Genomic DNA, 14,213 nt, shown 5'->3' on the forward strand with positions numbered 1-14,213 from the left:
TAAATCAGAAAAACAAAGACATTATACTGAAAGATGAGCAACATCGGATCAATTATCTAAATTATGATCAAACACTCTAGAGACATATGATATGGCAACAACACCGAGAATGTGATTGTTGTTCACAACAATGTGATTGTGCAGTACCTACTAAAGAACACATCTGTGACATGGAAGTAACTACCATATATATGTGGCCATCCTTTCTCTATGTGAGCAGATCCAAATCAACCAAAGATATCTGAAACCACTTGTGTCTCGGTACGCATATTTGTCATCGACATATTTATCATATCTTGATGCTTCACTCTTGATTCTCTTGAATCCATCATAATGGTCTTCTTGGCGCGGACTTTGTCCTTCATCTACTAAGAACCTGATGTCACGAAAAAGACCGATCAGCTTGTACACAAAACATTACATCACTAACAAATTTCTAAGATCAATATAAACTCATCGCAGTGAGAAGTCAGAGCATATCCAAACTGAGAAGAGTTAGAATATATCCAATTAATCCTAACTGAGAAGAGTTAGAACATATCCAAACTTCCTAGAGAGACGTATGTATTTCTAGGAATCTTAGGACGATTTACAATTATGTATGTAATGCCTCGGGAAAATCAAATAAAATAGCAGTAAGGGAGCTAGCTACCTCACCTTTGGTTCAATGCTGCTCAGTGTTGATGCCCAGGAGGAACATGCTGCCCAGAAACAAAAGCTGTGTTTTCATGGAAAAAAACTTGTTTGTAAGCGTGATTGTCCTCATCCTGGTGTGCCAACGTGCTCTCGTTGCGAGGCTTGGGGGCCATGGAGAGGACGTCGGCCAGAATGGCACACGAGCTTGTCAAGCTCGAGGATATGGGGCTTTGGTAGTGGCAAAAGGATGCACGTGTGGATGCTCCCTTAGCAGGCGTCGTTGTCGGCCTGCTAATCAACGTTCTTCTCTTGCTTTGGTTCTGCTATTATGCAGGCATGTGTTGCTTAGTTTTAATTTCCCTGTCATTCTTGGACCATGACTGATGAATCGCTACCATACATTTATATGATCTGCTAGTCCGTGCTTGTTACTCTTGTTTCTCTGCATTGTTTGCTGCAAAAATTAAAACTTTGAGGTGCAGATTCACAAGAATGTCTTGGCAATATTCAAAATATTTTATTTTGAGCTTTATTCATACGAAAAATGACATTGTAGGTTGGATTGCTAGCTCAAGGTGCTTCAGAGATATAAAAAATGAAAAATCTCCAAGGATCTTTTACCCACTGCACACACAAATGGGCACACAGCCAAAACTTATGTTCTTTTAGTCCTTTGGACAATGACGATACTAATATGCTGGAATTCTAACCTTAAGAAAACTCCCAATCGTCATTCTGTACGCACCTATACAGGGGCATTCTATGTACTTCTCCCAATCATCAATGTGTCGGGAAACTAATTATGGCCTGCATAAGGTGCCAGATACAAAAAAAATATGATGCACTTATTGTTGGAGTTACAACCAAAACAATCATTCATGCCCATCTTCTCTGGAGTTTGAGGCACAGATTGGTCTACTACGGGTACTTCAACAGTAGAAGGATTGAGATTCTCTATTGTTCTTATTAAAACCAAAAAGGAATAAGAAAAATAATATTGGATAAAGGTGTTACAATTCCTCTAACAAATTTCTACAACACTGGTATTACACACAACTCAATTATAAACACACCTGGGTCTGGAACTCTTGGCCAATTGATCTACCAACTTCAGCTTCCTCCTCTGCTGCTATCTTCCATATTTTAATCTCGTCTCCAGCAGTTGTGTTATGTCCATTATCAGAGCCTCAACCTGAAGAATGCATCAAACACAGTTATGTGATGCCTCGTTGACTCCAACCTTCTTAAGGGAAGTGGTATACTTGAAATACCATAATACACAGGAGTACGTTGTGCTTTTTCTTGCTATCGGGCTATGGCCGCCGCCATGTCCACGCAATCATGCATACTACAAATCTCAGGATTGATCTCAACTATCTCCTCCTTAACCGTGTAGTTGCAGATCCGGCCAGGCAGCATGCCACTGACAATGCCGCACTGGTGATCAGCATCCGGGCAACCTTGGCGATGGGGCTGCACCGTGCGATACACATGACTATTCTTGAGGACATTGTATCAAACATATGTCCTGCAACTTGATGCAAAAGCAAATCTCTTATGGCTGGGAAGAACAACGAACCAAAGGAACAACCAGAGCTTTCACCAGCAGGAGACAGGGAGGAGGAGCTGCGCTGTCACTGGGATGGAGCCGAGAGGAGATGTGTCCCAAGTCCCAACGTGGTCGGGGGCGGCGCGACTCACCGAGAATGGAGTAGGGAGGAGTCCCCGGGGTGCGTGGTCGGGAGGAGGCTAGCGCGCCGCACATCACTGGCGGCACAACCACGGCAAGGACAGGCGGCGGCAACGCTGCACGTCGAGCGTCACGGCCCTCCGGTACTCACAACGGCGGGGACCGATCGGATCCGGGTGGATCTGGCCGGGGTGGATCCATTTCCGACGGATATGGCCTGGACGCAGCCAGATCTGGCGAGATTGAGGGTCGGTGGCCCTCCCATAGGTCCCTAGTCAGCGAGAAAGAGGGAGAGAGATCAGAGGAGATCGAGAGGAAGGAGGAGAAGGGAGACGGGCGAGGCGGCGGAGCAGCAGGAGGTCCGGCGGGGCGTGACGGAGGTGTGGGGTCACCGGCGAGGCGGCTTGCGGGCGCGAGCGGTGCTTGGGTAGGAGGAAGCTGCGGGGGGCGATGCGGTCCGGTTCGGCCTGGCGGGTTACAGTGCTTTTTTAAGTGAAACGTTTCTCAGAATTCATTAAAGTAAGGACTGCGGGTTTAATTACCATAAAGCAGGAGGATTTTTTTACAAAACGATGGGACGGGTTTTCCGACAGAAGCAATGTCCTCTTTATTATTAGGTAAAGATTTTGATTTATTAAAATAATAAGCTAACTAACTAATGTAGTCAGTCCTATCTTATTTTGTCAAGAAATCAACCCGTCCATTGTTAATTCCATCATGATGAGAAATTGTGCGGGACAAGCAAAGCAAAACAATGAGGCTACGTGAATTGGTCAATGGACTGTTATCTTATTTCACTCATGGGGTAGAGAATGTGGGATCAAATGACAAACTGAAGGTGGTGTTCCATTCTTTGTCTCTACAACAATACAATCTTACATTCAATACATTCATTCATCAGCAAACAAATCCCCACAAAACAAAAATTCTTGCCGGTGCTTGACACACGGTTGGAGGCATGGGGAGGGGATCTCACCAGATGATGAGTTCCTGTCGGAGGAGGGGATCCGATGAGGGGAGCAAGGGTTAGGCGCCTCTATCTGGCCATAAGGAGTCGTTGTTGCCGCGCCATAGCCTCGGAGTTCCCCGTGTGAGCCATGGAGGCCCGCCTCCACCTGCAAGTACTTCTCTCCGCCGCGCCTTATCCGCGCGCCGCCACCGTTCTGCATCGAGCAGACGCATCATCCCGAGTCACTGTAGCTGTCACGTTGATTTGATCCAGAAGCTGTGCTCGAGCGCCGAAACGGGGGCAGCAAGCGGGCAGAGGTACGGCCGCGGAGGCGGGTGGGTTGAGATCGACAACAGTGGTGGTTGAGGTCGGCCGTGACGGCGAGTGGTGTGGCAGCGGCCTAGGCACAGGCCAGGGTGGACCAGGGTCGACGCGATGCGCTCGAGCACCGCAACAGGAACAATGAGTGGGGAGAGGTACGGCCGCGGAGGCGGGTGGGTTGAGATCGGCAGCGGTGGCGGTTGAGGTCGGCCACGGCGGCGAGTGGTGGCGGCGGCCTGGGCACAGGCCAGGGTGGCCCAGGGTCTACGGGAGGAGGCGATGCGTACGTGTATAATTTTTGCGGCAAATCGTTTTTCCTTTTGCGTTGCAGATAAATGATGGAGCCTGGGTTCAATAACAAAAATTACAGGGGCTTTTTTATAAAATTGTTGCGATGGGTTTTTCGACGGAAGCAATAGTCGCTTTATTATTTCATAACTAATAATAAAGCGGCTATTGCTTCCGCGACTGTTGCTTGATGTCCCGTTTCGGCGCTCGAGCACAGCTTCTGGATCAAATCAACGCGACAGCTACAGTGACTGGGGATGATGCGTCTGCTCGATGCAGAACGGCGACGGCGCGCGGATAAGGCGCGGCGGAGCGAAGTACTTGCAGGTGGAGGCGGGCCTCCATGGCTCACACGGGGAACTCCGAGGTTACGACGCGGCAACGGCGACTCCTTATGGCCAGATAGAGGCGCCTAACCCTTGCTCCCCTCATCGTATCCCCTCCTCCGGCAAGAACTCATCATCTGGTGAGATCCCCTCCCCATGCCTCCAACCGTGTGCCAAGCACCGGCAAGAAATTTTGTTTTGTGGGGATTTGTTTGCTGATGAATGAATGTATTGAATGTAAGATTGTATTGTTGTAGAGACAGAGAATGGAACACCACCTTCAGTTTGTCATCTGATCTCACATTCTCTACCCCATGAGTGAAATAAGATAACAGTTCATTGATCAATTCACGTAGCCTCTTTGTTTTGCTTTGCTTGTCCCGCTCAATTTCTCATCATGATGGAATTAACAATGGACGGGTTGATTTCTCAACAAAATAGGATAGGACTGACTACATTAGTTATTTAGCTTATTATTTTAATGAATTAAAATGATTATAAAAAGATTAAAAGCGTGTGGTATTTTTTTCTTCCGTTGCAACGTACATGTCCTTTTGCTAGTAGGTATAGATATAGATATAGATTAGAGAGATAAAGAATGTGTCGCGTGCCAATGTGTGTTTGTAAAAAATATATATATACTGGGCCTGCGTGGGCCCTTCTCGTAAGTTTGCGAGTCTCCGTGGGCCATCCCGCATCGATCGGCTGAGGCTGGATCGCCAAAATAAGAAGTAGAGAAAGCCCTAAAACTCGTCTAAAATTTCTTCCTCTCCCGTCCCGGACTGCTCCACCACCGCCACAAGGCCGCCTCCCTCTCCCTGCCACGTTCGCTCTAGCCTCCACCAGGCTGCTCGACTGCTGCGTCTTGCTGCATCATCGCTGTCCAAGATGAGCGACGAGGTGATATGGCACTGCCTCCGCCACAACCACTGCAGCTTCATGGCCAAGTTCGTCTGCGACACCCCTCAGCTTCCCTTCCCTGCCTTCTCTGTTGGTACTAGGGTTTTTGAGGGGATTGGTGGGGATAATCCTCACAGGGATCGGGTAAAATCCCAACCTTGACACACAATCCCTTCAAATCCTCCATTTATTCCCAATCCATTAGGTAGGGGTGGTGTATTGGGTATATATTGAGAAAAATGCATCAGAGTTTGAAGATTTTGTGGAAAGTACAGGGATGAAACATGTCAAATACACCGGAACCAAACGGTGTTTTTGGATGTATGGGGATTTAAGGATTTGACCGGGATAATCCCCACCAATTTTCTAAAATACACTAGTACCAAACAAGGCCTGATGATGAAAGTCGTTTCCGCAGGATCGAGACGGGGCTATTCTGCCGGAACCCCTACAACGCCACAGGCATTTGCAACCGGAGCTCCTGCCCCCTCGCCAACAGCCGCTACGCCACCATCCGGGACCACGACGGTGATTGCTTACTGCTTGCTGCACCACACCCCGCCCTCCTCTTCTTTCAAGTTTTAACCACCGATAGATGTTGATTTAGTTGAACAGCCGTACAACCTTGGTCTCCAGTAAGAGGGTCTCCACATTGCCTTGGTTTTGCACAATGACATGCTAATTTCAGTCATATCCTGTTAGAAGGATAAGTAGGCAACTGTTCAATGAATCACTTAACTGATGGAATAAGGTGTAAGACCGAATCACTTGTTATATATGATTATGAATACATACCGACAAATCCTGTAGAACTGGGACCCAGGACCCAGCGGAGCTTGAGTTCTGTGAGACGTTAAAGAAGTCATTAATGCATGATTCAGAAAACAAGTTTTCAAAATACAACTTTTGTGTCTTGTAGTACATTACAAACATGATTGAAGGAGCTGTCCCTGACATGCATGATCAACTGTGTGATGCCAAAGCAATCTTATTTTGCAACCAGTAGTTGTTGTTGGTCTGCAGAGGCTAGAGTGAATGGCTTTAAATTTTGGATGCTTCAGCCAGCCACTGCTTTAAATATTGTGGTCTGCATGCTTTAGTCATTGTGCTCTTAATTCTTTTTCGTCGGGAGGTATGCTTATCATCAAAAACACTTGTTGATGCTGTGCTTTCTATTCTAACCGGTCATGCAGGTATTTTCTACTTATACATGAAAACTGCGGAAAGAGCTCATCTGCCAAACAAATTATGGGAGAGAGTCAAACTGCCCAGGAATTATGAGAAAGCAATGGAAGTCATCGAAAAGCATCTCGTATGCATATATCTAGCTAGCTGCTGTGCTTTGTCACTTCATCTCAACGTGAGTCAAGTTAGCCTTATGGGCACCTATTTTGTTTCATTATGTAGGAACATTGGCCGAAGCTACTTGTGCACAAGATCAAACAGCGCCTTACAAAAATGACTCAGTATCGGATAAGGATGAGGAAACTTCAGCTTAAAGTGAGGTAAGCACTACTTCTTGTTTTAGTACCCCACAACATATTGTATTGTTGCCGTCATTTGCTCCTGAATTCTGGTTCTGACCTCATAGCAGTAAATGTGGATATATTTCTTTAAATATTACATCATGTATGTTTGAAGACGTAGTAATTGAATCATATTCAGTTTAACGCATTGTTCAAAATATCGTCAACAAATCAGTTAACTAGCCGATTAATCTCTGCTTGATGGGTCACCAAGTAGCCGTTTAGCGGGCCAATATTCCTATTAATACCCTACTCGTGAGTGGATCGAGCAGTTACCAGTTAACGATTTCCTGAACATTGATTTTACGTAGGTGCCATTGCTACGTTTGCTTTTCTTATATGGTTTGCCAAATTGGTGGAGTCTAAAAAGGGAAATACATTAGAGATCATAATAGAGGACATAAATTAGGATTGTCAGCAATGATCGTATGTCAAGGCTGAATAGTTATGCTAAATTTATTACATGTTCAGCCCACAAACTTACAAGTAGATCCTCTTTGGTAAGGCTTACTCTGTGTATATTTTCTACATCTTTTTTGTCAATAACATTAAAACAGTAGGTTTTGTTGATCTATTTGCCATTTATTTTATTTCTTGCTTGCGTCTACTTTGCGTGGACTCTACTACCCTGAGCAGGTGAACTCTCGCTGATCATGCTGAACCTTGTGGACGTATCTGTTATTGGGATTGCTCAGGCTGCTGTGCGAGTGCACTCACTTTAGCAAGCGTCGATTGCGAGTCGATGTGGGTTTGTTTGTTGGTTTAACCACACTTAGCGGACAATTTTTCACCTCTGGCGACTAGCCCACACCCATGCATGACTCTGCTTCAGCTTGTGACTTTGGCTTAATCCGATGTTATCTTGTCAAATCCTTTCATCCAGAACATAGTGTAGCCACCACCAAATGTCACATGTAGTCAATCGTGTGATTTATTTTCCTTCCTCGACGGATTTGACAGAGCATATTATCAACTGTTTTTTCGTCTGCACCTGGAAGAGGTGATAGCCTAAACTGACGCAGTCACTCGATACAGTCAGGGTTTGTTAATCCCCTGTCAAGCACTCAATGGGAGATTGAGATTTGCGTGTGGGCATGAGCTCTGTCTTGCCAGCACTGCTCATCAGTCTCACTGGTGGGGCAGCAACTCCACAGCTCCACTCCATCCTTTTCCCGATCAAGCTACTTCCTTGACCAATCAGGGGCCTGCCTAAGGCCACCTTTGGATGCGTAACTCAGGAATACGAAAGCCAAAATGCTTTCAAATCAGATGTTTTCTATATATTTCAAAATACTAATGATATTATAGTTACTGCAAACCTGTTTGTGACAGTACAGAGAAAAACAAAGATATTGACTAGTGATTACTTGAGGCTTATGGTATGACATTTGTGCCATTAACATGTAACCAGGTCCAGTCCTGTTTCTGACAGTACAGAAAAAACAAAAAAAAAATTGACTAGTGATTACTTGAGGCTTATAGTATGCCATTTGTGCCATTAACATGTAACCAGGTTCAGTTACATGCTGGTTCATACTGTTGATGTACATACTTATAGTGTTGACTTCTGACACATAAAAAGTTGCTAAACATATTCTTCTGCTCTGTTAGAGAGAAGATAATGACAGTCCCCAGAAAGAAGACTCAGCGTGATCTCCAAAGGTTGGAGAAAGCTGAAAAGGCTGCTCAACTAGAAAAGGTTATTTTTTGGATAATCACTATCACTGGTGTTTTATACATTGCCACGTTCTAACATCTTCCTGCTATCGGTCAGAGTATTGAAAGTGAACTAATAGAACGTTTGAGGAAAGGTGTTTATGGTGGTGTAATCCATAATGTCCCCTTCAGCCAGTTTGATACCATCCTTGACATGGAAAAAGATGGTCTGGCTCCTGAGTTAGAAGAGGAAGAAGTAAGCGCAGACCGATTATGAGAATTAAGCTAACTTTGTTATGTTGTGATTGCTCACAAGCTTTCCCATATATTGTGGATTCACTTACCAATACAGGAAGGTGAGATAGAGTATGTTGAAGGTGCTGATATCGAGATGGGTGAAATGGAAGACATGGAAGACTTCGAAGGCTTCGGTGGAGAAGGTGGTAAACATTTCCCTCGTATCTACTTATTTTGATTGGGAATTTTGTAGAATGCTCTGACTTGTGAAGATACCTTTTTTTTAATAATAGTGCCAACTACAAATCTGACCCCCAAAAAAATTTGAATTGATTGCAGATGATGGAGATGGAGATGATAGTTTTGATGAGCCATTTACAAGGAAGCCCAAGAGATCATGCTCGGATACGATGTCAAAGATTGGGTGGAAATCTACTAAAATTGTCGCCGAGGTAAAGCACTTGTTTATAATTATATATGAATATTCTTAATGTCATAGTACAAGGTGTCGCCTAAAGACATAGATAAAATAAAACACATCTTATTGTTTTGTCACATATTTGGTGTCCTACAAATAATGGTGGGGAATTAGTATTACACCTGTTCTCTTTATCTACATCGTTGAAAGTTCTTTGGACGATTTCTTCCTCATTGGAGAAGTTTCCCCAAAGCGTGCATCTGGGGCATACATAATATCATCGTTTCTTCTTTTCATAATGATTCCATTGTTCCGTAGGTTAACTCTGAATTAGCAGCACAATTTCTGCTGTAGTATAACTTTTTTTCTCGCCTTTTCATGACAGGTGGAACAAGATGAAGACAGGAATAGCAGGCTAAGGATGCGGATGTGATTCACCATGCACGGCGCCTTCAGTAACATGCATGCTGTTGATGATCGTGTAGTTTAGACAAATTTACTTTTATATTCTCAAGATAAGCTATTGAGTTTGTGCAATGGTTTATTTCTCTGCGAGCATGGAAACTGGCATGAGTTGTACTAACTTGGAAAAATATTCAGTCTCTATATCCAAAACCAGGTTCTTGCAAAGCTGCAGCGGATGTACGTTGTTAACATCAAGTTGTGTAATGAATTCATAAGAGTAAAATCCATCACGTTCTTGCAAAGTTGCACTGTTGGTCGTTTGAGTGTGTTTCTCTACCGTATCGCTCTTGTGGGCGCCCCCGGGAGGCAACCCTAGATCCGTCGCCTCCCCTCCCCTCCCCGCCCCACTCCACGCCGCTGGTATGGAGCATGCACGGGCGAAGCCCGTGCGTCGTTGGCGGCGGAGGGCCCCTTCGTCTCGTCGCTTGGAGGGTGCGACACATGTCGGCCCTTGCGGCCGGGATGTAGAGCTGGCGCCGGGCGCGGCAGCACATCGACGCTCGGGCGCGGGCCAGAGACGGGGGCATGGCGGTAGTGCGACTGGCGGTTTGGTGGTGGTGCAGGACGGTTGGTGATGACAGCGGCGACGGCTCCGTGTGTCCGCATCCGCTTCTGGCGCTACGGGTCGCAGGCGGCTTCTCTCGCCATGGTGATAGTGTGGGGGCGGCGCGGTAGCAGTGGATGTGGGTGTTCCCGTTCAGTCGAGCCCTTGCGGCTGGATGGCGGCGCTCGATGCGGGAGGGCCTCCCTGGTGACCTACCTCGTTGCGGCGGCAGGTCGATCTGGTCTCCCTCATCGGCGGGCGCACGTTTGCGGATGGCCTAGGAGAGAGTTGTGCCAGCTACCATGGTGGGGCGACACAAGGGTGCTCCCCCTTTTCCCTCTCGCTCGGTGGGGAGCTCGGTTGGTGGGATGGGTGGCCACGACGCGCACGTGTCACCTGTCGTCGGCACAGTGCCGGTCTGGATTCGTCCGCTCCCTTTTCTCCCCCGTTCCTCGACCACGGGCGGGTTGGCGCAGCTCTACCAACGGAGCGTCTGCAGGTGGCTATATTGGTCGAGGGACGTCGATTGATCCAAAGCCGGGGCCTTTGTGTACGTCTCGGGGATGTCTGGTTGTAGGGCGATGGCTCTAGCGGTGGGAGGCATAGCGTTTGTGGGCGGAGTGTGCGTCTCAGGTGCGAGCGAGCAACCATGGCCTCGCGGTGGCGTGGTTGAAGGTGGTTCACGGAGTTAGGGTGCGTTGGTAGGGGCTTGTGCCGGGGTACACCACTTGCTCAGTCCTTTCACTGGCCGACGGTGGTGGCGGCCATGGTCACCATACCCTTCCTGAATGCTCCATCGCGGTGCTCCCCCTCATGTTGTCTTGCTCCGTATGAAAACCCGATCTTCGTAGATTGGGTGGTGACGGCTATCTTGGTTGTACCTTTCTTGGAGTCACCGCTTAGGAGGCCTGCCTTCGATGTTGTCTGACTGACCTCGCTATTGTTGTCAGTGAGGTGGTGTGTCGGTACCTTTGTATCTTGCCTTGGATGTGTGTGTTGTGTGCCTTGTTTGGTCTCTCGGTTGTATTCGATGATTGTTGCTTTATAATATATAAAGCGGGGGGTGCTTTTACGATAATAGAAAAATAAAACGGCCCGGGCAAATGGCACAAGTACCACAAGCCTAATACCAGCACACTGAGAAATGCAGCAACCAATCCTTTACCAGGAGAAAACAAAATCGTCATAATACTAGCTAGCACATAGTTCATGAACAAGACATATGAACTCAATCTTCCTGGCTTTAGCTCCTACTAGGACACACGCCCAATACTGGCAGCAATATAAATTTCTTCAAAAAATCCAAATCTCACAAACTAAAGCTGAAAATGTTCTTGCCCCGTTGAACCATTTCAGCACCTTAGCACATCTAAACCATTCAACTGGGAAGTATTTAAGCTCCATCACATCCACCGGCAACACCTATATTTATACGTGTAAGAGGTCAGGCAATTCTGATAATTTTTAGGATAAGACCAAATGAATAAGAGAAAGTAACAGTGTCTCGGTCAGATGAAGCGACAAATGTAACTTGAGAAAAATAGCCATAAGAAGTTTTCTACATATGTTTATGAGACCACCTTTTGATTCTAGCAATAATAGCTAATCCAAAACATGTATGTTGTAAAATGCAAATAATATTCTGGAAAACTATATATTAAGCAACAACATAATGAATAATTTAGCCGGCGAAGTGACAATATAAAAAATTTCAAGGTTCTTCTGATGTGAATACCCCGTCATGTCAAGCGAACAAAAATTAAAACGCCCAAACTAATAGCAAAGTGATATCGGATACTCAACCTCAAATAAATTGAGCCTGATTAGAGATAAGAAATTCAATATATTTCCATGTGCTACAGATGTACTGGTCACTCACGGCAGGCGTCATTAACAAGTGTAATAAAAAATGTAGGTATGGATGCATATGAGAGCCATAATTATGGTGTTAAGACTAATAACAAGTTCAACAGAGATACATATACCAATAAAAGAATATGACTAGTGCAGAGGTCCAAATGCATGTGGGAACGGAGTTGCTTATTTGACAATTGATCTGATATATACAAAGAACGAATCAGCTACATTGAATGATATACATCGGAGGCCAGTTTCTTTTTCAAAATCTTCAAAAATAATATTTTTGAGTTTCAAAAAAATCGAAAAAATTCTTTGAAAACTAATACATATTTATGACAGATCTGGAAATTTTTGTGCAAAAATATTTTGATTTATAAAATCTAGGCCAAACAAAAACAAAAATAATTACCCATTTTCATTTACATATTTTATTTTATTTTGTATGCCATGTATGAAAGTGCATTGTCCTGAAACTTTTCTTGGACTTATTAAACATGTATTTATGTATGTACAATTTTTTTTTAGCTATATAATCAGTGGTGGAGCCAGCGTGTAGTCACGGTGGGCCATGGCCCACCCAGAATTTAAAGAATTTCATGTTAATATGTACTTATTTAGCCTAAAAAATCTGGTTAAGTTTTTTTTCCTGAGATGTGCACACCCTCCATTTCTCTCCTGGCTTCGCCACTGTATATAATTATGTTTTATTTAGACGAGCTCACTGGAGACCGCCCTCCATTGGTCATTTGCGGTACCATACTCCCAACCCAAGCAAGCATGGGCAGATCCTAGTGGGAACCGAACCGGGCCATAGCCCGTCCTTTTCTTTGCATTTTCTGTGAGAATTTGGTCTGAATTTGGCCAAATAATAAAAGATGGCCCACTAAGCAAGCTACTGGCACGCCCTTGGCCCGTTCTTGATTTTGTTTCATGCCCCACCACTACAAGCAAGTTTAATAATTTCCCTCAGGGGCATACATAAGGCTGGCCATAGTGGGGAGTAACATAGTAGTAACATCACACATTACAATGCAAATTTGCTTATGTGGCAGTGAGTTAATGAGGAGAGAGGTGCTTGTGGTAACTAGCTATGTTACAGTAACATCACACATACCAATACAAAATGAGTCTATATCCTAATTAATATGACATCCCACAAATGTTACTATCCACTATGGAGGTAGTAACATAGACCAGTAACATGTGCATGTTACTTGGCTAAGTTACTCCCCACTATGAGCAGCCTAACATGTTAACAATGGGTGGATGGATTATCTATATATCTGGCTCGATCCGCAAAAGAAGATAAGCTTGTTCGTCCCCTTTTTATCAATTCTGGATTGACAGTCAATCAAGTTAGAAATGCACTCCAAAACTCCCCTGGGCTTGGGTGAAGAACAACAATTTTACGGAGATAACACTGGACATGTAACATGCAACATAAGATCAATGGATTCTCAGATATCAATGGATTCATGACAACACCAGATATAGGAGTATAGTAGGGGAACTTCAGTACTTGATTCTCACCTGACCTGATATTTTATTTGCTGTGAATAAAGTTTGCCAGTTTCTTCATGCACCTACTACAACGCATTGGACAGCTGCGAAGCGTATACTAAGATATTTTAGAGGTGCTGCTAACATTGGTTTGACTTTTAGTAAGTCATCATCCACTCTCGTTGGTCCTTTTCTGATTCTGGTTGGGCAGGTTGTCTAGATGACAAGAGGTCTACTCGAGGGTTTGTGATCTTTTATGTACCAAATCTAATTTCGTGGTATGCAAACAAACAGACTATAGTTTCGAGATCCAGTACAAAGGCATAATATAAAGCTTTGGCAAATGCTACAACTGAAATTATATGGGTCCAGTCCATGCTAAAGGATCTTGGAATAAGACAACCTCAATCTCCATGTCTATGGTGTGACAATCTTGGTGCTACATATCTTTTTGTAAATCATGTTTTTCATGCAAGAACGAAACACATTGAAATGGATTTCCATTTTGTCAGACAAAGGGTTGCCAACAAACAACTGGAAATAAGGTTTGTCCATTCCAAGGATCAGATTGCAGATGGTCTTACAAAAGCTTACCTACCAAAGGTTTTGAAGCATTCAGGCGTAATCTCAACCTTTCAAGGTCGTGATTAAGGGATGGTGTTAAATCACGTAATGTAATGGGATAGGACTTGGTCCTACTTCCACCTATACGTGATAGCACAGGACTTCTGGTAGGATAGTTGGTTTTGGATACGTTGATTCTTTCCTATGTAAACCGACTATGTATCTCGTTGGTGTTTTCTCCACCTATACAACATGAAGCCGTCAGCCTCGATAAGGTGAGACGTTCTACCAAAACTAATATAGGGAATTCTACTATCTGCTTCCAAGAAGCAA

The 14,213-nt window shown here is 44.7% G+C and overlaps 1 protein-coding gene and 1 long non-coding RNA gene across 9 annotated transcripts; one reads left to right on the forward strand and one right to left on the reverse strand.

Moving 5' to 3' along the window:
- On the reverse strand, positions 1–2,790 carry LOC123442649. Of its 8 annotated transcripts, none has more exons than XR_006630504.1 (5): positions 2,338–2,790; positions 1,908–2,164; positions 1,710–1,828; positions 658–1,090; positions 1–376 (listed from the first exon to the last, which is right to left on the reverse strand). It is a non-coding gene; the product is annotated as an uncharacterized LOC123442649 (long non-coding RNA). The 8 variants fall into 8 exon arrangements; XR_006630506.1 differs by having other exon boundaries at positions 1,908–2,170; XR_006630510.1 differs by adding an exon at positions 1,347–1,443 and having other exon boundaries at positions 1,908–2,790.
- Positions 2,791–5,047: 2,257 nt separating this feature from the next.
- Positions 5,048–9,533, forward strand: LOC123439319 (protein MAK16 homolog). Its single transcript, XM_045116053.1, has 9 exons — positions 5,048–5,157; positions 5,529–5,638; positions 6,304–6,422; positions 6,518–6,615; positions 8,248–8,335; positions 8,411–8,548; positions 8,645–8,723; positions 8,869–8,981; positions 9,333–9,533. Exons 1-9 carry the CDS (start codon positions 5,099–5,101, stop codon positions 9,378–9,380), a joined length of 852 nt encoding a protein of 283 aa, XP_044971988.1. The 5' UTR covers positions 5,048–5,098; the 3' UTR covers positions 9,381–9,533.
- Positions 9,534–14,213: the final 4,680 nt, after the last annotated feature.

This window comes from Hordeum vulgare, chromosome 3H, assembly GCF_904849725.1.
Source record: "Hordeum vulgare subsp. vulgare chromosome 3H, MorexV3_pseudomolecules_assembly, whole genome shotgun sequence".
NCBI classification, from domain to species: Eukaryota; Viridiplantae; Streptophyta; class Magnoliopsida; order Poales; family Poaceae; genus Hordeum; species Hordeum vulgare.

Coding starts and splice junctions, on each gene's coding strand:
- LOC123439319 (XM_045116053.1), top strand. CDS start 5,099: ATGAGCGACGAGGTGATATGGCACTGCCTCCGCCACAACCACTGCAGC. Junction 6,423..6,517: donor AAGTCATCGAAAAGCATCTC/GTATGCATATAT, acceptor TTCATTATGTAG/GAACATTGGCCGAAGCTACT. Junction 8,549..8,644: donor CTGAGTTAGAAGAGGAAGAA/GTAAGCGCAGAC, acceptor TTACCAATACAG/GAAGGTGAGATAGAGTATGT.